Source organism: Etheostoma cragini, chromosome 6 (genome assembly GCF_013103735.1).
Source record: "Etheostoma cragini isolate CJK2018 chromosome 6, CSU_Ecrag_1.0, whole genome shotgun sequence".
Lineage (NCBI taxonomy): Eukaryota > Metazoa > Chordata > Actinopteri > Perciformes > Percidae > Etheostoma > Etheostoma cragini.
In genome coordinates, this window is record NC_048412.1 from 2,127,636 (window position 1) to 2,148,967 (window position 21,332).

The 21,332-nt window shown below is 41.6% G+C and overlaps 1 protein-coding gene across 1 annotated transcript in view; it reads left to right on the forward strand.

The window, feature by feature from the left end:
* The window catches only part of me1 (malic enzyme 1, NADP(+)-dependent, cytosolic), an 83,063-nt gene that overhangs the window by 43,866 nt on the left and 17,865 nt on the right, over positions 1-21,332 (forward strand). The window contains exons 4-5 of the mRNA XM_034874444.1: positions 11,476-11,551; positions 15,699-15,860. Coding sequence (XP_034730335.1) covers positions 11,476-11,551; positions 15,699-15,860 — 238 coding nt within the window. The remainder of the gene's footprint in view (positions 1-11,475; positions 11,552-15,698; positions 15,861-21,332) is intronic.

The following is a 21,332-nucleotide window of genomic DNA, read 5'->3' on the forward strand; positions in this document are numbered from 1 at the left end:
CCCTACAATAATATTCATGGATGTAGCATTTTATCTCCCTACCTTGAGAAACTGTGGTAGAACCATAAAACCTACAATAGGAGAGGTTAGTGAGTTAAATACGACGCCTCATGGAATTACCCTATGTTCGCAAATGTTGGCCACTTCCTCCACTTTGTGCGTATACGCTCTGTATTTTTTAACAATGTTTTCTATTCTTTATAACTAAGACTGCAGGGGCCCTATAAATCCTCCAAAGATACTGAAATAAAAAATTTTTTATGACACCTGTCATGGCTGAAATGTGTGTGTATTGCTTGGGTGCCCAAGCACATGTTGGAGGTGGCGTTTCAAGAGCTGATGTAGGAAGGTTGCCAAATCCTCAGCAGAGTGGTTTCATGAGACATTCCTGTGACTCGTAGCAGCCAGATGGGTATGTGGGATGTAATAAAGCACATGTATGTAATGCAGATGTATGTATTCAGGGTCACATTAACCGTCAGAGATAAGTTCTTGACCATGTGTTGGAAGATTTGAGGCCACTAGCTGGATATTGCTAGCAATTGTATTTCATTGTTTCCATTATCGTTACCTTTTGAGATGTCTTTCTCGTGTCCTCTGGTACACAAAGAAACACGACAACCAGCCGCAACTTTGGACAAACTGGTTTCTTGCCATAACTGTTCCAAAAGTAAAGAAAACTTCAGAAAAAAGAGTTTTTAGTTAAGTGTCAAATGTGGAAAGATCAGCGTTCATCTTTGATTTGCTGTGTTGTTCACATGTACACCTCCACCGGCAAAAAGGCCTCAGTAAATAGTTGAAGTAAGCCTTTTTTTTGCCCTGGATTGAAAGATTTTGCTCAAGTCTAACCTTTTTGGCAGGTCTTTATCTACAATCTTGTGGCTTTATGGAATGATGCAAAACACGCAATAACAGCCCAATCAGATCCTAACTGCTGTAACGGTTTGGTACTCTGAGGAAACTCTTGTGAGGTTTGGACTTTAATTTAAATTCAATTTAATTTATAGTATCAATTCATAACAAGAGTCATCTCGAGTCACTTTACAGATAGAGCATACTCCATAATTTACAGATAGAGTAGGTCTAGAACCCATCTATAATTTACAGATAGAGCAGGTCTAGAACCGATCTATAATTTACAGATAGAGTAGGTCTAGAACCGATCTATAATTTACAGATAGAGCAGGTCTAAACCACTCTTTAATTTACAGATAGAGCAGGCCTAGAACCGATCTATAATTTACAGATAGAGCAGGTCTAGAACCGATCTATAATTTACAGATAGATCAGGTCTAGACCACTCTATAACTTACAGATAGAGTAGGTCTAGAACCGATCTATAATTTACAGATAGAGCAGGTCTAGACCACTATATAATTTACAGATAGAGCAGGTCTAAACCACTCTATAATTTACAGATAGAGCAGGTCTAGACCGCTCTAGAATTTACAGATAGAGCAGGTCTAGACCACTCTAGAATGTACAAGGACCCAACAGTTCTAGTAGTTCCCTCCAGAGCAAGCAACGAGGAAAAACTCCCTTTTAGGAAGAAACCTGGGACAGACCCAGGCCCTTTGGAAGATCACAGTCACAGTAGAAGATAATGGAACAGTGACTAAAAATAGTAGTTTGTAGTTTATTAGTGAAGAGAAGGGAGTTTGAGTCCCCAGGCCCAGTTGACCATCTGCTTTACTGCTGTGTCTCTTTTTCCAGGTGTGGAAAAACAGACCCGCTTCAGTTCCAGAAGCAATTGTGTTTGTTTTTTTTGTAACCAAAGATGACCATGGGAGTGAGCATGCCATGCCTCCTGTATTTTAAGAAACAACATTTATTTATCTAATATACATTATTCTTTCACAAAGGAAATTGGTTTCCTTAATGGTTGTTTTTTTTCCTCATTTTTTAATTAAGGCATTAACGTAAATATCCAAAAGATGTTTTTTTATTCCTCTTTTTAGTTAACTTTAGCATGGGTTCATAAACCTATGACTATAGGAAACATAACCTATAGAAAACATTGAAGAATACAAACAAAGAGTGGGATGTGTTGTGTGACTGTTCAGTGTATAGGGAGATAAATGTGCATGGAAGATTCCCAAATATGTATTGTGATGTTTTCTTTGGAGGACTTGATCTTCATCTGCTGGGAAACTCCAGAAATGAAGAAATAAAGCCATGAACGTGATTCATATTAATATGGAGGCGTGATGGTTAACATGGGTAAGCCTGATGTTGACTATAATAGCTAAGTCAACAGATCACGTAATCATCTTCTAACGGCACCACTTTCATATCAGCACTAAGTTAAGACCTGAAAATACTGAATCTCTTACAGTATCTGACACTAATATCTCCAGCTACAGCTCTACTTCTTCACATGTCAGATGAAAACATCCCTCCGCTTAGGTAATGGATGTGGTGGGAAAGCGCTAAAAGCTTATTTCTCTTAGTTTGAACACTTGTAGTCCTGTCATGCATTTGACCCGAGGTCAAAAACTAAATAACTTGCCGATATCCATCTGCATTCAGGGCCTGCGCGAGTTGTGGAATCAATCAAAAAGACTTCCATACTGTACATTTCCTTTAAATATAATTTGATATCATTCATATTTAACTATGAAAATCTGCAGAAGACTCTTCTTCTGTGGAAAGACCGAAGCCAGAGACAGGGAAAATAGATTATTCACGGCCAGTGATTGTGGACTATAACATATAATACACTTTTAATATTTGAAATCATTAGATTTCAACAGCTGCATAAAAACAGTTTTCACGGATGTAATTAAAAAGTTACAAACTATTAGTATGAGGAGTATATTAATCATATTATGTATGATCATACACACACAATATGCATGCTTCATACTTTCAGAGCTATTTCGGACATGGGAAGATACTGATTTGACCGTCAAATTAATGCATTAATTAGTGCATAAATATACCAAAGTCCTTGTTACATATGGCCGCTGTTGAGCCGACCCCTTGTGGCTCCATATTTTGTCATATTATGGCTTTTCATAAATCAATGCTATTAGTCGTCCTTTACGACAGTTTGACAAATATTTACGAGATTTTATCGGACTTTCTCGAAGGTAAATAGCTAAATATAATGTTTATTTGGGTTAGGAAAAGAACAACGGGGACAGGAACCGCCATACGCAGAAGACTGGGACAACTATGGGACGGTTGTGGTTAGGAGAAGACGCGGGAAGGAACTGTCACACGTGGGACGCGACCCCTGGTCTCCGGGGTGAAAGTCCTGTGTCCTCCCACCCGGCCAACCGCCTCACGCGGATTTGCATCTTTTTAATACTACTGCTACCGTAATCGTGCTGTTATCGCGAAAATGCTTCCTATTGAAATACACTAGTTTAATATTCGTGCTAACCACCACGAAAAAACAATAAAACCGTGTCCAAGTGCCATGAGACTGTGCTGAATTAAACCAACCATAGTCTCCAGGGTGAGCTAATGGAATAGCCTAGCACAGGTATCTTATTCTGGTTCTCTAAGACAAGACATGTATGCAAGTTAATGGATTACTTGAGAATTCCACATAATTACAAAAATCAATAAAAATGTGAAAGCCTGCTGCTTTCATATTTCATCATTTTGCAACCTAATTAAAAGGTATTGAGATTATACAGTATGCACAGGAAATTATAATTGTATTGATATTTTATTGCAAAATTTGGTGGGTTTAGCCTCTAACTTTGTGTGTGTGTGTGTGTGTGTGTGTGTGTGTGTGTGTGTGTGTGTGTGTGTGTGTGTATACATGAATTATATCTTCACCTAAAAGCCATGAAAAATTGGAAAATCCAACTTCCGTTAAGCTGCTTAACTCTAATAGTAAATCTTAGCCCAGCAGAGCAGGTGTGCAATAAATACACCAGCACTTTAATTATTACAGTTAATGTTTAGGATGTTGTGTTATGTGTGTCCTTCTTTTGTGTCTTAGGACACTTTGCTGGTCTTATTTTTATGTTGATTTTATTTTACTGCATTGCATTTTTTGTTGATTGATTTGAGCATCATGTCCAAGACAAATTTCCCCTCGGGGACAATAGAAGTGTAATCTATTCTGTTTTAGTCTAAAGCTTTTCTCCATCTGGATTATAGCAGACACCAGCAGCTCGCATGCCACCAACCCAGACATGCCTGAAATTGAATATCCATTTTTCTATCCATGTCAAAGAGAACACAATGAGCCATAAATCATCGCCATCCACACAGTGCTTAATAATTCTCTTTACCTGTCTCCTATCGTCAATGATCTCAATGTACGGTCCTGACCACCGTTGCTAACCCCAGGCAACACTTCCCAATAAACATACTCTGCCGCTCTTTGCAGTCTCGCTGGCTGATGTGAAACCAATTGCCTTTGCAACCCACATGAAACGTCATTGGCATGCCCCAAATGTCAGGATCGTGTGTGTAAAGGGGAAGGAATGGAAAACCTGGTTGCAGAGGGCTGAAACTCATCTAATAGCCAGCTGGGTTCATCCGGTCTGGGCCTCTGATTTCTTAAGCAGGACCTTGGTGCTGGAACGGGACTTTTTCTTGCCGTTTCTCGCCCTTTCAGTTATGTAATGCTGACTGAGAGAGAAGCTGGATATCCAAAGCATTCGTGTGGACACTCCACTGTCTCTCCTTAATCCGCACAGCTACAGTAGACGACCCCAGAGCCTCAGACTGTGTGGTTGTTATTTTCATCACCTGCAGGTTGGCCTCTATAAAAGATTCTGTGCCTCTTATGTTTTGCCTCAGCGTGTTACCCAAAGTGATGAAAGGCCAATCAGATTGGCTAAACTGTGTTCATTTTGGCCTCAAATTCTCTAGAGTTTTCCCCTCTTCTCCAAATCTGGAAAAGATTCAGTGGGCTGCAGTGGAATTAGGTGGGGGGGGGGTTCTGGTTCTGGTTTACCGCGGCCAAGGCCTGGAACTGCTTCTTGCTTGTGTAAAGAAAAAAAGAGAGGGTGATTCACGCATTGTGTCGAATACTTGTAATGTGATGGAATCCTGTCAAAGTCTGAGCGTGCCATGGAGGGTGGGAGGCATAAGAAGAAGAGTGCATTGTCTTCGGAGAGTCATACTGGATAGAGAAAAGAGGCTGGGAAGGGAATTCCTGCCCGTCACGTTTCATTTCCAAGTGATGAGAGCTACCTGGGTGCAGTTGCTTCTTGTTGCTAAGATGTGTTCCTAGAAGAAATGCATAAAAGATACAGTGCATCCAACAAAAGGTTGAATAAACCCAGGGAACTGGTGTCTTATGTGGGCTGAGACAGAGATGGAGAATGGGCTGGCTGTTTGTGCTGGACAGCTGATGCTTAATTATTCACCAACTACCCGCATCCCTTTGTCATTCCTTTTTATTTGTGTGTGTTTCCAGAGCCCTTTTGACTTTTTCCAGAGGTCTGTTGCGTATACAGTTTCTTTGACGATCATCTTTTCCATTGCAAGTAGTTATTTAAAAAAATGGGCCGGGTTTGCGTGAGCTCAAGCTGCCCCATGAACATGGTTATTGATCGGCACCGCCAGATCCCCAGTTCTCACCGAGGTTTCTTCTCCTCCTCCGTTGGTTCAAACATTTATGTGATCAAATCTGTGCTGGGAAAAATCATTATCTCAATTTGGGATAATACTTTCGAGGACAAAAAAAAAATCTCTTTCCATGGAAAGCTATTAACTTATTAAATACTACTCAGGAAAGGAAGCAAGAGAGTTGAAACCAACGGTCTCATTGCTTAAATATTGTGCTTGTCTGATCTTTTTTTACAGCTTCTGGTCAGATACCACATCCAGTCGTAGAACTGAGTCTGTCTCTTTTTGAGTGTACTGCATGTCTGTGTGCTGGGCTGTCTCACTTGATACTGTGCTGGTCCTCAGAGGATATTCACCTATGATGACAGACATGTGTGCTAGATGCAGATCTATGTCTTTCCAGTGAATTGACAACTTGTCTGTTGAATCTCCAAATTAAAACAGGGATCAAAATCCTACATACTAGGGGTTGGAATCAGAGGCCACCTCACGATACAATACACTGTACATGGTTTAATAACCTTTTAACATTACGATACAGCACTTATGCGATTATCAGTAAATTGCTAGACAATCATCACGATTGTGATCCAACTATAAATACAAAAAGTCCCTGAAAAGGTTAAGTGCAGGTTTTTCTCTCTTTATTCCCTTTTAAGTCTAAGTCGTTTAAGTCGTGAGGCCTCTGGTGATTTCCCCCCCCCCCCCCCCCCTTAATGTTTATCCAATTAAGCAATATTTTTTTTAACCCACGTCAAAATCGGTGGTTTATTTTTGTCTTTTTAACTCCTCGTCCTTGTTTGAAATTCTAAATGTTAATCTCTTGTTACCGGCAACTGTACGCTTTGGTTTCTCTGACAGCCCGTTGAACTTCCCAGCTTGAACACATTGATATCTCAAACAGCCCGGCAGCTGGCCTGGCAGAAGGATCCAGTGTGTTAATTTTGGAGTGATGCTCCTCCTTGAACCAGTTTTGTAAAGCCATGGATCACCACATGGGACTTCTCCCACTGTATAGATGGGTTTCTTTTTCTAGCATGCAGACTGTATCTTGGCTAAGGCTCTGCTTTTATTCCATAAGTTTCATCGTGTGTCGGGAGTTATAGTTTATTGTTTTTTCCGTTCATGTTTGTGGAACAAGCTTATTTCTTGCACGCACGAAACCTTCTGTTGAGGACCTCGGTATCCTACATGTCGTTGCTAATTGAGTGTGTGTAGCACTGCTGCAATCTCACTAACGCTCTGTTTGAGAGGCTGTTGGTGCACAGTTACTGTCATACTCCTATCTGAGCTTGGCTTGTGGAACCTTTTGTTGTTGCATCTTTAAGAAACAATGTGTCAATGGAGTCAAACAGCCCTTGGTAAATGACTTAGTTAGTAATCAGTAAGACGTAATTGGTTTAAGTTGGGGGTCACTGGCTGCTCCATCTGGCTGGAAGAGGCACAGACATGGATCAACTTTACGTCTCAATGCTATTTCCTCCCAGTGCAGGTGAACAAGTCATTTTAAAGATTTAAATCATGTTGAAGATTTTCATTTAAAGGTCCCATGAAATAAAAATGTCTCTTTATGATGTTTTATAATATTAATATGCGACCCCCCCCCCCCCCCCCCCCCCCCCCCAGCCTGCCTATGGTCCCCTAGTGGCTAGAAATGATGATAGGTGTAATTAAAGGATTGTATGTTGATGGATAATCACAGACTGGAATATGTCAACTTTAATCAATACTTTTTCAAAACCACTTACATTTTTTTCAAATGCTATAAAATTGAATAATACACCCGAAAATTAATGAAAGTAGAGATGCGTACTTTCCACAGAAAGTTGTGTGAGATAAGTCATCTTATTTTGGGGAATTAAAAAGAACATTGATATAGGAAAACGGGTTAATTTGACCGAGGACCACATGAGGGTTAAGAAAGTTGGCGCGTGGGCGCCTGGGTAGCCCAGCTGGTGGAGCGGGCGCCCATATATAGAGGTTGACACAGTGGGCCAGGGTTCGACTCTGAACTGCGGCCCTTTGCTGCATGTTATTCCCCCTCTCTCTCCCCTTTCACGTCTTCAGCTGGCCTTTCAAAATAAAGGCCTAAAATGCCCAAAAAGTATAATCTTTCAAGTTGGCATTTACGCAAAGTCATGATGCCATGTTGTTTAAGTCAAAAAGTCAAGTCACTTGACATTGACCTCTTCCCTCCAAGATCTCCAATATTTTGGCTCAATTCAGCTCCAATTAAGCCTTTATGAAACAAATTCATCAAATGAATTCAAGAGTAATTCTTCTCAGGGGACACCAACCACAAAAACATGCCTATCATGGCAGATTTGGAGCTTGATTAGTTGTAGACATCTCCTAGCGTGACTGTGACCTTTATCGCCCTTTCACAGTCTTTTCCCAGTGATTTGTGTCCACTGTGTCATTTGAACCATGTGGCTTGCTAACTGATGTCATCCAGCACAGTGGAGTAGGGGGATTAAGGTAATGCGGTGGGGGGAAGCATGGTGCTGCTGGTGTTTTGTGTGGACACGGGTCAACGATTGGAGGCCGCCTTCCTCACGGGGCTCAGATCGTGTTTTGGGGTCATGGTGTGGAAAGCAGCTCTTCCTCCTGCCGCCCCCCCTGCAGCCTTTAAAGGCCCCTGGGGTGTGTTTTGTGTCGGGCTGCAGGTCAGCGGCGGCGCTGTGTTCAGGCCATCGCGTTGTTTTCTCTACTCTCTCTGTTCTCGCCACGCTGTCTTACAGAAGGAGCCAGACATGGCCGCTCGAGGCTTTGTGGCCATCCTCTCATCTAGAAAATAAGGCCACTGCTATTCTTTGTGGTTAAGTCAGCCGCAGTGTCTTACACACACGCACACACACAAAGACATACACATGTCAACTCTAGAAGCATCAGGATGAGGGGAAATACATTTAGCATTCCCAGCCAGGAGTACTTGGATCCTAGTATTCATTGTTTGGGGGTACGTGGATTTGAGTAAAACAATATAGTTAAATATTGAGTCAGCTCTAATACCTGTCTCAAAATGTGAACTTGCTATCGTGCCGGCGTGTCATTTTCAAACATTACGCACCAACGCTATGTGATCCGGTGTCACAAGGTCATGGTTGTATTTCTGTGGGACCAGGCTGACCATGATGCAGGGCGTGTTTTGGTTTTGTGCCCTCTGATACCTTACATCCGTAAATTATCAGAGGGCGGAATTTTCCCTTAGCCTTCAACCTGAATCCTGACTCTAAACTAGCAGTAACCCCTTGAAGACATTTTAACAGGCCAGCATGACTTCATTTCTCAACAATGTTCTCACACCAAAATATGTAGAACCCATCTTTTTTTTCCCCAGTCTTCCTGGTCTTTTATTAGCCTCCCCCTCGGTCTACCACACACACACACACACACACACACACACATAGAATCTATCCAGAAGATCTTTCATATCATAGCCATACATCTAGCTGCTGTACACTGTCAATGATCCATTTTTTTATAAAAAATTCTTGCTCTAAAAACAATCATTGTTATCTTCATAGACGGTGATGATGGATTTAAAACAGCATGACTTCAGACATCATGAAATACTGAAGATTAGCTCTTTGCTGCTCTGGGTACTGTAGATATGTGATGACATTTCTTAGAGGAGTTGGTGTGTGTTTTTGTGTTTTCAGTCTGTTCTCATGAACTATTTGTACATATTGCTATGAAAAAGCAATGCACTGTTATCTGCGTGTATTCCACTTATTTATTACTGTTTGCACTACATTGACTGCTGCTGTAAAAGAGCGCAAATGGAAGGTGGTTGGGGTGGGTGGACTTTCACCCAGGAAACTCATCCCGGGCTTACTATTTAAGGGGACCAGTGTTTTAATCCAATCCACAATCTTTTTGTAGTCCACATCTGTTGTTGATGCATGACGGTTTTATCGGCTTCTCGTCTGAATTAAACTGTAATGACTGCTCAACTTCACTGCCGTGTGACGGGTCATCACATGACGTCCTGTGCATACGTTTGTGTACCTCTTTGTGAGAATGCATGTGTGTTTATTTCACTGTTAAAAGGCATAACAGGTTGGATTAGTGGGTAGAGCAGTGGTGCTCATAAGTTTATGAACCCATGCTAAAGTTGCCCCTTAAAAAAGCCCCACATCATCACATACCCTTAACCATACCTAGAGAAAGGCACAGGGTACTTTCCATAAAATCATCTTCGTACTTGTCAGGGTCAATGGTCATGACATTGCAAACATAGAATGGCAGAAAATTAGGTTGGAGGAGAAGAGGAATAACAGCAACCTGAGATGTTTTTGCTAACCTCCATGTTGACAGAGATTAGACATTACTGCCTGTCTGCTTTGATCCATCTCAGGAAGTTGTTTTCCAGCATTCATATTGTGGGTCCACCTTTCAGCCCCAATGCCGCTCATTCTCCCCAAATGCCTTCTACTCCCGTGGCTCATGTGTGTGTGTGCACGCTGAGGCACGCACTTTCTCTCCTCTTCCTCCTCTCCCACACACAGTGTTTAAAGACAAAATGCGTGCAGCTCCCCACAGTCCATCCCAGCTGTGCATACATATTTCTTTAAATGATCTACCCCTCTGTGCATTGCAAGCAGCACTTCTACATTTCCGTGCGCAGATGTACGTAGCTGTATGCAGATGTGTGTCATTGTACTGCCAAAAAAGTTGAAAGGTGTTTCAAATGCCAGATGTCCGTGGCTTAGTTTCCTTTATGTATGTACGCTTTGCATAGGAAGGACCATGTCCCTGTCGGTGTCTTCTTCTTGGTCAGTCAAGCTTTTTTTCACTTCAACCCATTGTCAAACGTAGGGCTGCAACCAAGGATTCTTTACAAAATAAATCTATTTATTTTTGAATTTAGTCCTCAAGATGAATTTTAACAATTTTAGTGATCCCTCAACTTTTTTTCCAGCGCATCATCAGGTCAAAATTGAAAATTTGTCCAGGGGGGGGCTCTAGCTCACCCAGTAGGAGCGGTCGCCCCATGTAGGCTGAGTCCTGCGGCGGCCCGGGGTTTGAATCCAACCTGCAGCCCTTTGCTGCATGTCACTTTTAGCACGTTAGCATGCAGTTACCATTTAGCCCGTAACACCATTGTTACTGGATCCCCATGCCGACAGTCGACCCTTCCTCTGACCAGTCAAAGCATTTTCTATGTGACACTTGAATGTCTTTATCTTCATCTGGTTATATTTTATATGTAATTTTAACAATGTGTCATACTGTTTGCATTTGACATTTATCCACCGTTTTATTCCACGAGCATTGACCTAGGATGGGTTTTTACTTTTATGAGAAGACTCTTAGAAATAGTTGTGATGTTTTTATTGCCACTGGCACCTGGAGGAGGTACCCCCCGCCCCCCCCCCATACTACAACCAGATGGGTGTGTTGGGTAGAAAAGACGCTACAGCTGGACCCCACGCATAGAGATGATCTCTTTATCCTAAAATTGTACCGGAGGGAAGGACGTTGAGGGAGGGGTTAGCAGGAGGGGGGTGGGGATACTTAGATGGATGAATATTTGGGGAGCCTCACGGGTCTAAAGCAAACGTTCTGCAGAGGCTCTGGACTCAATGTTAAAGTCCCAGGTGCCATCAGGTTTCAATAAAGTCTTGGCTCAGAAAGAACAAAGGCAGATGTGAAACAGCAGCTTAACTTCAACCTAAAGTCTCTGCAGTACAGCTTGAAGCTGTTTTCCCCTCAAATCTTAGATAACAATAGAAAGCGAGTTTGAGTTCTTGTTTTGACATTATTGCCAAGATTTTAGTGACATTTTGCCTAATTAGAGTCGGCCATGATGTACAACTTGGGGATAACTGACCAGGGAAGTCTGTGATATATTTTTGAAGATGCAAAATGTTTCTCGTCTCTCTTCCTTTTGCCAACTTACATTCTTCCCTTTGTTTTTCTATGTTCCAGGGGGCTGTTCATCACCATTCATGACCGAGGCCACATCTCTACGATTCTCCAGAACTGGCCCGGAAAGGACGTCAGGGTAAATGATATTAGGAGATTGATTTATTTGATTAGTACAATGCACATTAGTCAGCTTTTCTGTAAATGCGCCAGTGTTAGCCAGTCGGCTGTAGTCCTGGTTACCCAGCATGCTTGTCTTTATGGTGGGAAGAAACCGGAGCAACTGGAGGAAACCCACACAAACACGGGGAGAACATGCAAACAAAAAGGACCTGGATTCGAACCCAGAACGACTGAGCCACCGTGCTGCCTTATTACTCAAACAGTGCACAGCGTGAAGTCTTAAATCAGTATTTGATGTACAGTATTTACGTTGTTCCTGCACGACCACATCACAGAACCCATGGGAACCAAGTCTTGTTCTGTATGACTGCATCAATAAAACAGAACATAATAATGTATGTTTGCAAAAATGCGATCTGGAACCTGAAATATGTGGTCGAGAGGCTCATTGGCCAACACATAATGAGTAATGAGGATACAGAAATAATCAATTTGTGCCTTTTTATTGGTCTTTTATTGGAATTAGCTGACAATTCAAAAATATAGAATATGATGTGCCTTGTATGCATTTGTTTGATTTGATTTGAAGGACAAAAAACATCTTACACAAATTGAGAAACCGCAGTGCCGGAAAAGAGACGGTACTCCCCTCTATTAAGTACCGGCAATTCAAATTTTTGTCCACATGAGTACCCTTACTTTCTTATCGCGTAGCGCCACTTCCTGGGGCGAGTAGGTACGCACCACACGTAAACACCTGCACGTCTCTCACAAAGCAGCCGAATGTTGAGAAAACAGCGCTGAAAATGTCCTTCATATGGATAATTGTACCGGGTAAACACAATATTGTAACCCAGCACTGGAGAAGGCTTCTATGTTACTGTGCCACCGCCCATACAGGAGCACAGCTGGGATCCAGTGCACAGCCCACAGTCGGACCATGATGGCCGGCACACCCCCGGCAATCACCCAAAACAAAGTTAATGTTAAGCCCTGAATGTACAGCATGTATTGGTCTTCCTATAAAAATATATATTAGAAGCGATGCTTTATCACAATATGTACTTTATAGAAATATAAATATATCGAAGAAAAATAGCAGGAAATAGAACACGTTGTAGGAGCAACACATGTTGTGATGATGTGGAAAGACGTAGATTATCTCTATGGACTCCCTCCAGGAAGAGATTATTTTAAAAGTAAGATTTTGAGTGATAGGTGGCCACAACTATGGTGATAACAGTGAGAAAATGAGAACTATATACTGTATACACTTAATGACATACATACACTGTAATAGCTTTGCATTGTTAGTTGCCTTTGTTTGAAATTATCTGCAGAATATGATCAGCAATACTGAAGATGTAAAAGTACTGAAGATTCTTTTGAAACTATCAACTAACATTCCTGCGAGGCCAGTCATCTCTCACCATGCTGTCTCAAACAATAATCAATACAGATAACCTGGTGATCCCCTGGGCCCAGTTTTTCAAAAGATTTCATCTGGATCAAATCGATCCGGGATTTGGAAATCCCACGTTTCGCTATCCAGGATCAACTGATCCATCTTACTTTCATGCCGGTTTTGGATTGGATCACTGTGATCCAGATACCAAATTTCAGGATTACCAAATCCTTTTTACCAGAGCCTTTAATGGAACCAACAGTGCAGCCTACTGGCTTAGCAAAGAACAACAGATAGGCAAAAAAATATATATTTATAACCTTCTTACTTTCATTCCATTTTTTTTGCCAGTTTTTATTAGATGTGACATGCTTCATATATGTTCAAATAAATAGAAATGTGTATATCCTTAGTAAAAATTGATTTTGTGATCATTCACTTAAAAAGAAAAAACCCTCTCTGATTTTATTTGGTTCGAAAAATCACAACTGAATCCGCTCTTCTGATGGGATCAGGATAATCCTGTTTTTTTGGATCAAATAGATCCCAAACGGAGTTCTGACTTTTGAAAAACCCAAAGGGCAGGTTTGATCCAGATCAAATGTACAATCGGATTACATGGTCCGATCTTAGCTCAGAATCCCTCTTTTGCTTTTGAAAAACCCATTTCCAAGATTTGATCCAATCCGTGATCCGAACTCCCTCTGGATTACTTTTGAAAAACTGGGCCCAGGGGACCCCTGGATGGTTTGGGCATTGGCTCTTTTGACCTGCTATATTGGCCAATTTCCCAAAAGACCGACACATTCCTCTAATCCTTTGTATACAGCAACTATGTGCAAGTCATAATCTACTCATATTTAGAATGACGAAACCAGTAGGCATTCCTGGCATGTCGAATATACCTGCAGTCTGAGCCACCTGTTCTTAGCTGTCAACAGCTGGGCATTTACCTCGGCGCTGACATGCCGCCTCATTGTCAGGGTGGTCTTCACGTTAACTCACCTAATATGGCCGACTTAACATCTCCATGGAGAAAGGGCAAACGGGAGCCAAGGTAACCATCCACTGATGAGCCTTGGCGGCCTTTTATATGGACTCAGATAAGGCTCATTAATATTTTGAGCTTGTAAAAAGGTTTTGCAGCTGTAGAATTATTTTCCACAAGTGATAGTTGGGGGGGGGGGGGGGGGCTCTTAATGGTATTAAGTACAGTCATTATAGATTCTAAACATTCAAATGGAAAAATCGTTGACACCCTTTAAACCTGTCAGATTGTGGGAGGAACCAGGCTGTAAAAATGGCGTGCCAGAGTTCTCTGCGTCACACACCAATGTGATGGTGGAAAGAGAAAAACCCCTGAGCATTAGGAACGTTTCACAATAAACACTTCTGTTGGGGATATTATGTGTTACACAATTGATTTGGTTCATGCTGTGGAATCAACCCGGAGGGATTTATTTATTGCCTAATGAGTTAAAGTGACTAGTGAGTGGAAAGCTAGAAGTGTGTAGGAAGGCCTGGCTTACACTGAGGGAATAAACGTGTTCCTGGGTAGCATCAATCAATCAATCAAGTTTATTTGTATAGCCCTTTACAATAGCCAAAAGGTACCCAAAGTGCTTAACAACAAAGCCATAAAACAATACATAACACATACAAAACATGCAGATACAATCAAAAGTGCTGTAGTGGTGCAGCGCTGCAGGACATTAAAAGCCTTCCAGAAATGCATAGAAAGTAGCATACAGAAGGAGGACACCTAAGAGACAGTATTTCCCTAGTCAGAATTAAATGCTAATTTAAAAAGCATGGTGGACTTCTTTTGGTAAAGACAATTTGACTTCATGAGACATGGAGGCAGAACTGCTGCTTCATTTATCTTCTTAAAGCGCCCATAATATGACAATTTCCAGGTTCGTAATTGTATTTTGAGGTTGTACCAGATTAGGTTAACATGGTTTCATTTAAAAAAAAAACCATATTTTTGTTGTACTGCCCATTGCTGCAGATCCTGTTTTCACCCTGTGTGATTAGGTCTCTGTTTTAGCTCCAGAGTGAGACATCGTACTTCTAGATTATCTTTGTTGGGAGTTGCACATGCACAGTAGCTCGGTAAGATCCCATCAGCTAGATAGCTCTTTCTCCAGCTTTGGTCAGTCCAAGGCAGGATTAGCTTGGAGACTTCTTCTAGACGAGGGACACTTGTGGAATACCTGTACAACAGGGACAGGAAGTAGTTCTTTTAGAGATAATGGTCAAATAGTGTGTGTGGTAGCAGTGTTTGGCCATTGAGAACCCGCTAGCATGCTACGGTTAGCCACGTTGACTCGATTAGTGACGTAGAAAGCCGTGCAGATGTTGAACAGCTCACCTGGAGACATTCAGAAACTGGACCTTGCTCAAAACAGCAGTGTGTGGAAGCACCAGAGACCCAAAATAACACCTCAAATCCAAGAAAACAAGATTTTTTCCTGTCCTGTTTTGTCCTGTCCTGCAAATCCTCTCCTACAGACTAAAGAAAAAATATAGAACAGATCCTTGAAAAATTCCCATTGTAATTGTTTTAATATCTTCTACTTTTAATATTTTTTCAATGAAAATGAGATTAATGATACAAAATTATCATTCCCTTCAATATCGTGAATAATATTGTGATTGCAATAACAGTCCAAATAGCATCATACACAGATTGATATTGATGAGATGGCTGGTGTGGCTACTGTAGCTTATGACTGACCGTTGTGTTGATTCACAGGCGGTGTGCGTGACGGACGGAGAGAGGATCCTGGGGCTGGGAGACCTGGGCTGCTGTGGCATGGGCATCCCAGTGGGCAAGCTGGCCCTTTACACAGCCTGTGGAGGTGTGCCGCCACAGCAGTGCCTGCCTGTCATGCTGGATGTGGGCACAGACAATGAGGTAAGAGCTGAGGTCTAAATATACATAGAGAGCAAACTACACTTTCTATCAAAAATAATTAATATAACGTGGGTATTTTAAAGTAAAGGTGCATCTTAAAGATGACGATATGTATCGATATTGTTAAGGATTGAATCAATATATCGATCCAGATAGTTGTATTGTTACATCCCTAAATATAAGTGAAAGACTTGTTATATATTACATCCACAGAGGTGGAAAGTTAGCCTGGAAATCCAGACCCAAATACGAAAGATTAATGGTCTGAAAAGTAATGAAAGTTGCCCATCTTGAGGGGCGGCACCAAGCAGGCTTTTGAAAATCTCACCGCACGCGATTGGATAACACTACGACCAATCACAACACCACACGGGGTGACGTATCCAGAGCCCCATACGCTTAGCTACGAGCGGAGCTAACTTGTACATTAGACTGTCGTCATCTGTTTAGCTTGACTCTACATCAGATACAACGATGTGATTGGTGCAGCTTGTCTCTGTCCCGCCTCTTTTAGATACACCAATGTGATTGGTGCAGCTCGGCTACAAGGGCATAGTTAATGAGCAGCAATACTCAATGCCATAGTGACTCTCTGAGCACTGTCAAATTGTGCTCTTAACTTGCTAGAAAGTAACAACTATTCATGAACTGCAGCCTAACAGTGTACTCTATCTATCTATCTATCTATCTATCTATCTAAATAACAATATCAATCAGTCAATATGTTCATTATAATCTGTTACAGAATAAGTAACTAGTCCGTAGGCATGCTAGGGGCTCTAGTGCTAGTGCTTTAAGCTAAATGCTAACATCAGCATGATAACACGCTCCCAAAGACAATGCTATCATGCTGATATTTAGCAGGTTTAATGTATACCATGTCCATCATCTTAGTTTAGCATGCTAACATTTGCTCGTTAGCACTAGCGCAAAGTAGCCTATGGATTAAACAAACATCGCTAACATTAACGTATTGATTAGTGAGTTTAGGCAGATTTTGTAACAGAGACAGGCCTGATGTTACTCGCTGTTTCCAGTTTTTATGCTAAACTAAGCTACCCAGTTCTGCTGCTTCTTTTACTTGACTTCAGAAACATCTACAGATTACCACATCAGTTCTAATCGTTATTCATTTAAGTAGACAAACGTGAAACTAAGCCTGTTAGGGGAGAATTGTTTTTTTTTCTTGCTCACACAGAGGCCAGAGATAAAAGTCAGCTTCAGATAAACGGGGGCTGTTAGAGTGTCTTGCTCAATTTAAAGGAGGATTACATTAAATTAGATGAAACTCAAAATAACCTCGGTGGAGAAATTAGGTCATTATAGCCCCAGGGAGTAATGATCAAGAGTGCTTGGTCTTCCTGCTCCCCTCTCAACTCTACTCGTCAAACTCAAAACATTGCTCCAACAAATTAACATGCCATGAGTGTATGATGGCGTATGCCAGAAGGGAAATTCTCCTTATCCACTGTAGCCAGGTATGCCGTGCCTCAGAAATCAGCCAAGAAAAAGAAAACAAACCTGACACTTTAAAGCCAGTAAACACCCTTTACAAAAGTGAGGTAAGCAGCTCCATTGGTGGATGCCAGGTGGGAAAACACCTCTCCCCGCTGCCAACATGTGAGTGTAGCAGCCAGCAGAGGTAGAGTCACCCACCTCTGTTCCCTGTTCTCTATGGCAGCGTCTCTGAAAAGACGATTCAAACTCGTTGCAGGGCAGCATGTGTGTCTGTAGCCTTAAAAAGACTAAGAATAGCCTGTGCACATCTATATATACTCAACTTTCGGTCTTGGGCCAAGGGCGTGGCCGCCTCAGATGCCTGTTCGCCCGACCCAGCTGAGCTCAGCCTGTCAGTAGCTGTCCTTCATCTTCCAAGACTCCACATGACTCAGTCCCTGGAGTTCACTTTTAATCCAAGCAATGTGGATTAAGGATTAGAGACGTTGTTGAGAATAGATGTGTTTGCAAATAAAATTAAGAAGATGTATTGAGCAGAAAGTACATGCAAGACTAGTTAAAAACACACTGATTTCATGCAAGCAATACAGGCTTAATAGCTGGGATCCTTCTGTGGCAGCCTTACCCAATACACACATCACAGTTATCCAGGTCACAGCAGAATTCCCTTGCATTATAACACCAGAAAACGTCCAGTCTTCCCAGATAGCCCATGAAATATATCACATTGCTACATTAGACTTCCTTGCGCCATTGAAGCTGGATTTAGAGCAAAATTGTCTCTGATTCTGCCAAGTCCTTCTCTTTATCTTTACAGAGCTACAGTATGCAGCTCTATCTTTTCACCTCTTCCTGTTCTGGCATCCCCATGCTTTCTTAAGTTTCCACATTGAGTCTGGTACTCTTTTTGAAGTGATTCTGGTTTAGGGCAATCATACCGTCTGTAGATTAGATTATTGGGTGCACGGCAGCAGTTTTAGACTTTTACGGGCATCACGAGGCAACTTTAACAAGCTGCCTCATAGTTCCAGTTGCTTCGAACTGCCTTATATTTGTTGCCAAAATAGAAGGAAGAGAAAAACCTTTTTTGTGTGTATCAGGGAGCATTGATGCAGAGCTCATAACAACTTTAAATATTGACCAGGCGGTGATTAGCCTATAGCATGATAAAGACTGGAAGCAGGGACCTCTAAAGCTACCTAATGAACATCTTGTAAATCAGTTGTTTAATTGCCGGCTGAATATTTGCAAATGGAAAACTAGCTGCAGATACGCATGGTAGTACTGGGTGGATGTCAAGAAATGGTTATACCCGGCTCCAGCTCTGCCCTAATGCAAAGATACGTGCAGTTTGAGGCAGTAGCGAGTAATGTGAATACTATTTTTAGTGATAAGTAGCTTTGTGTTAGCTGAGGAACGACAGCCTGTGGGTGCATTAGGATATGAAAAAAATTCAACTCCTGGTAACTCCAGAATTGACGTATTAGATGTTGACTTATCTTAAAGTTTGCTAAGGTTAGCCTCTGGTAAACCTATTTAGCATCACCTGGTTTTGTTCAAGTTGTGCGTGAAACTACCAACTTCACTGTGAATTGGATTTCTGAGTGCTGCTGTGTGCAGTCACTGGGGCTTAATGGTCAGCAAATACCTTCCACCCATTGTTGATGGCTTGCTTTCTATTTTTACACACGCTAACTCCAGGCCTAATGTGGGTGTGGGGGCTTTGGAGGTGTTTAAAGGCACATTTGGCAATGCTGGTCTGAGTAGCCAATGTAATAAAAGTAGTAATGGTGCTAATTACCTTTACTGTACTTTTTAAGGTAACAAGTGATGTGTAATCTTACATTTTGAGACATAGGCATGAAACTCACTGTTCTTCACTTTTGGAAAGAAGGCTTCACAGAAATTAAATATACTGTATAGATGCACAGGGACAAACTCGCCTCCACACACACACACACACACACACACACACACACACACACAGTACTGATGCTTACTCAACTTTAAAAGATATTTTGCTGTAGTCTGCCAGGTCTATTTCTTTATTATAAGAGATGACAGGCTAAATGAGTTGTAATGGGATAAATGTGTGTAGATGTGTCTAATGTGTACTTTCTCTGGGATGGCTTTCTATGGGAGAAAGGCTCGGTACCCCGCTTCACTCTGCAGTCCTGACTGTAAAGGCATGATGGGAGCAGATGGAGTGGGGAGGCCATGAGGTAGTGGTAGCGCTAGCTAATTATTAAAATGACTGTTATTATGGGATTATGTTTGTCCTTGAGTGGATATGGGAGTAGAGAGAGAGGCAAGCAGGCAGACATCCAAATAGTCGAGCGAGCAAAACCCCTGAACAAGACATACTTTTTTCTTTTTTTTTTTCATATAGTTTGACATTTTGGAAAAATACACTTTCTTGCTTTCCTGCCGAAAGTTAGATGAGAAGTTTGATACCACTCTGACATTTGTAAGGTAAATATGGAGCTACAGCTAGCCTTCCAAAAGACTGGAAACAGGGGGGAGCTAGCCTGGCTCTATCCAAAGGGATCTGCCTAGTAAAATAACTAATTAACACTTTAAATGTCATTTGTTAGTGTTAGTCTGTGTGTTTCCACTTGTTTCCAGGTTCTATGCTAAGCTAGACGAACCAGCTACTGGCCGTATTGTAGCTTCAATTTTACCATACATAAACTCTAAAAACAAGCACAAAAACACTATATCTGAAGGAAAATGTTGCGTTTACTTCACACAAGAGCAGCCATTTCCCCCTGTTGCCATGGGAACGTTATGAAGTGACGTAATTCTGCTACAAGACAAACAGTCTCATTTTCATCAAACAGCAGTTTTTTCAAGTTTCCGCAATTTCATTGCATACATTTGCATAAATATCCTGCAAATTCCATCGCATTTTTAAGAAAACGTGCCGCATAATCAATGATTTTTACCCGCAACAATCACAAAAAAACTCCCTCTTTAAAAGTCCAGCAAAGCGTAGCAGTGAAATCCAATAATTATTTCCTTGAAGTCCAAAAGTCATCAGTTTTGAAACATGAGAGTTGAACTCTAAAGGCATACACAAGGACTAATCCTTTCGGCAAGAAAGGGGGGGGGGGGGGGGGGCTGTGCAACACAAAGGACAGCTTAGCCAATCAACAGTAGATAATCTGGGACAGAAAGACAACTCATGTCAACAGTTCAGCACAGTGTCAACGAGGTCAGCCCAATTGAAACTCACTCAGGACTATCTAAGACTCTTTTAATGCAGATCCTTCTCTTTCACCTTTAAAGGCATCCTAGCGTGTAAATGGAAGGAATAATGAAACACGACCTTGCCATCATACACTCAAACTCCACTCCAGAGGTGAAATCCTCTGGATTTAATAGCAATTTCTTTTTTCTCCTTGCATGCTCTTGCATCATCTTGTGAAATGACCACCAACGCTTTCCCTGATCAATCCACCTCTCAGCAGCATTCACAAGAAAACGGCTTGCTTGTTTTAGTTACTGTTGAACTTAACCAACTCAAGCGTATTACTGTCCATTAAAACATTGCCAGGAAAGGAGTTGGCGACTTTAAATATTGCATTATATAAACTTTTTGAGCTGTTCTTGGACATGGCGAGTCTTGACCCTGCCATGGAAAGTGGCACCCTCTAATTATCCATCTCTAGAAGTAAAGGTTGCTCGTCCCAATGAGGCATGACAACTCTACGGAATAGTCCGCCACCCCTTTGGGTCAAAATTTCCTGGAAGCCAAAGTTTACTGAGTGTAGCACACACATAGAGTCCGTCTTCCAAACTCTGTCTAGGTAGGAATCTACAGCTACAGTACTGCATGTTAAGAGCATAGAAATAGAATGAGAGTAGAGAGGACATTGAACCATTGTATATCCTGCACTTACTGCTATTGCACTTCTGGTTGGACATAAACTGCATTTCGTTGCCTTGTACCTGTGTAACGACAATAAAGTTGAATCTATTGGCATCAGCTGTGTGCTTGGCCATCAGGTGGTA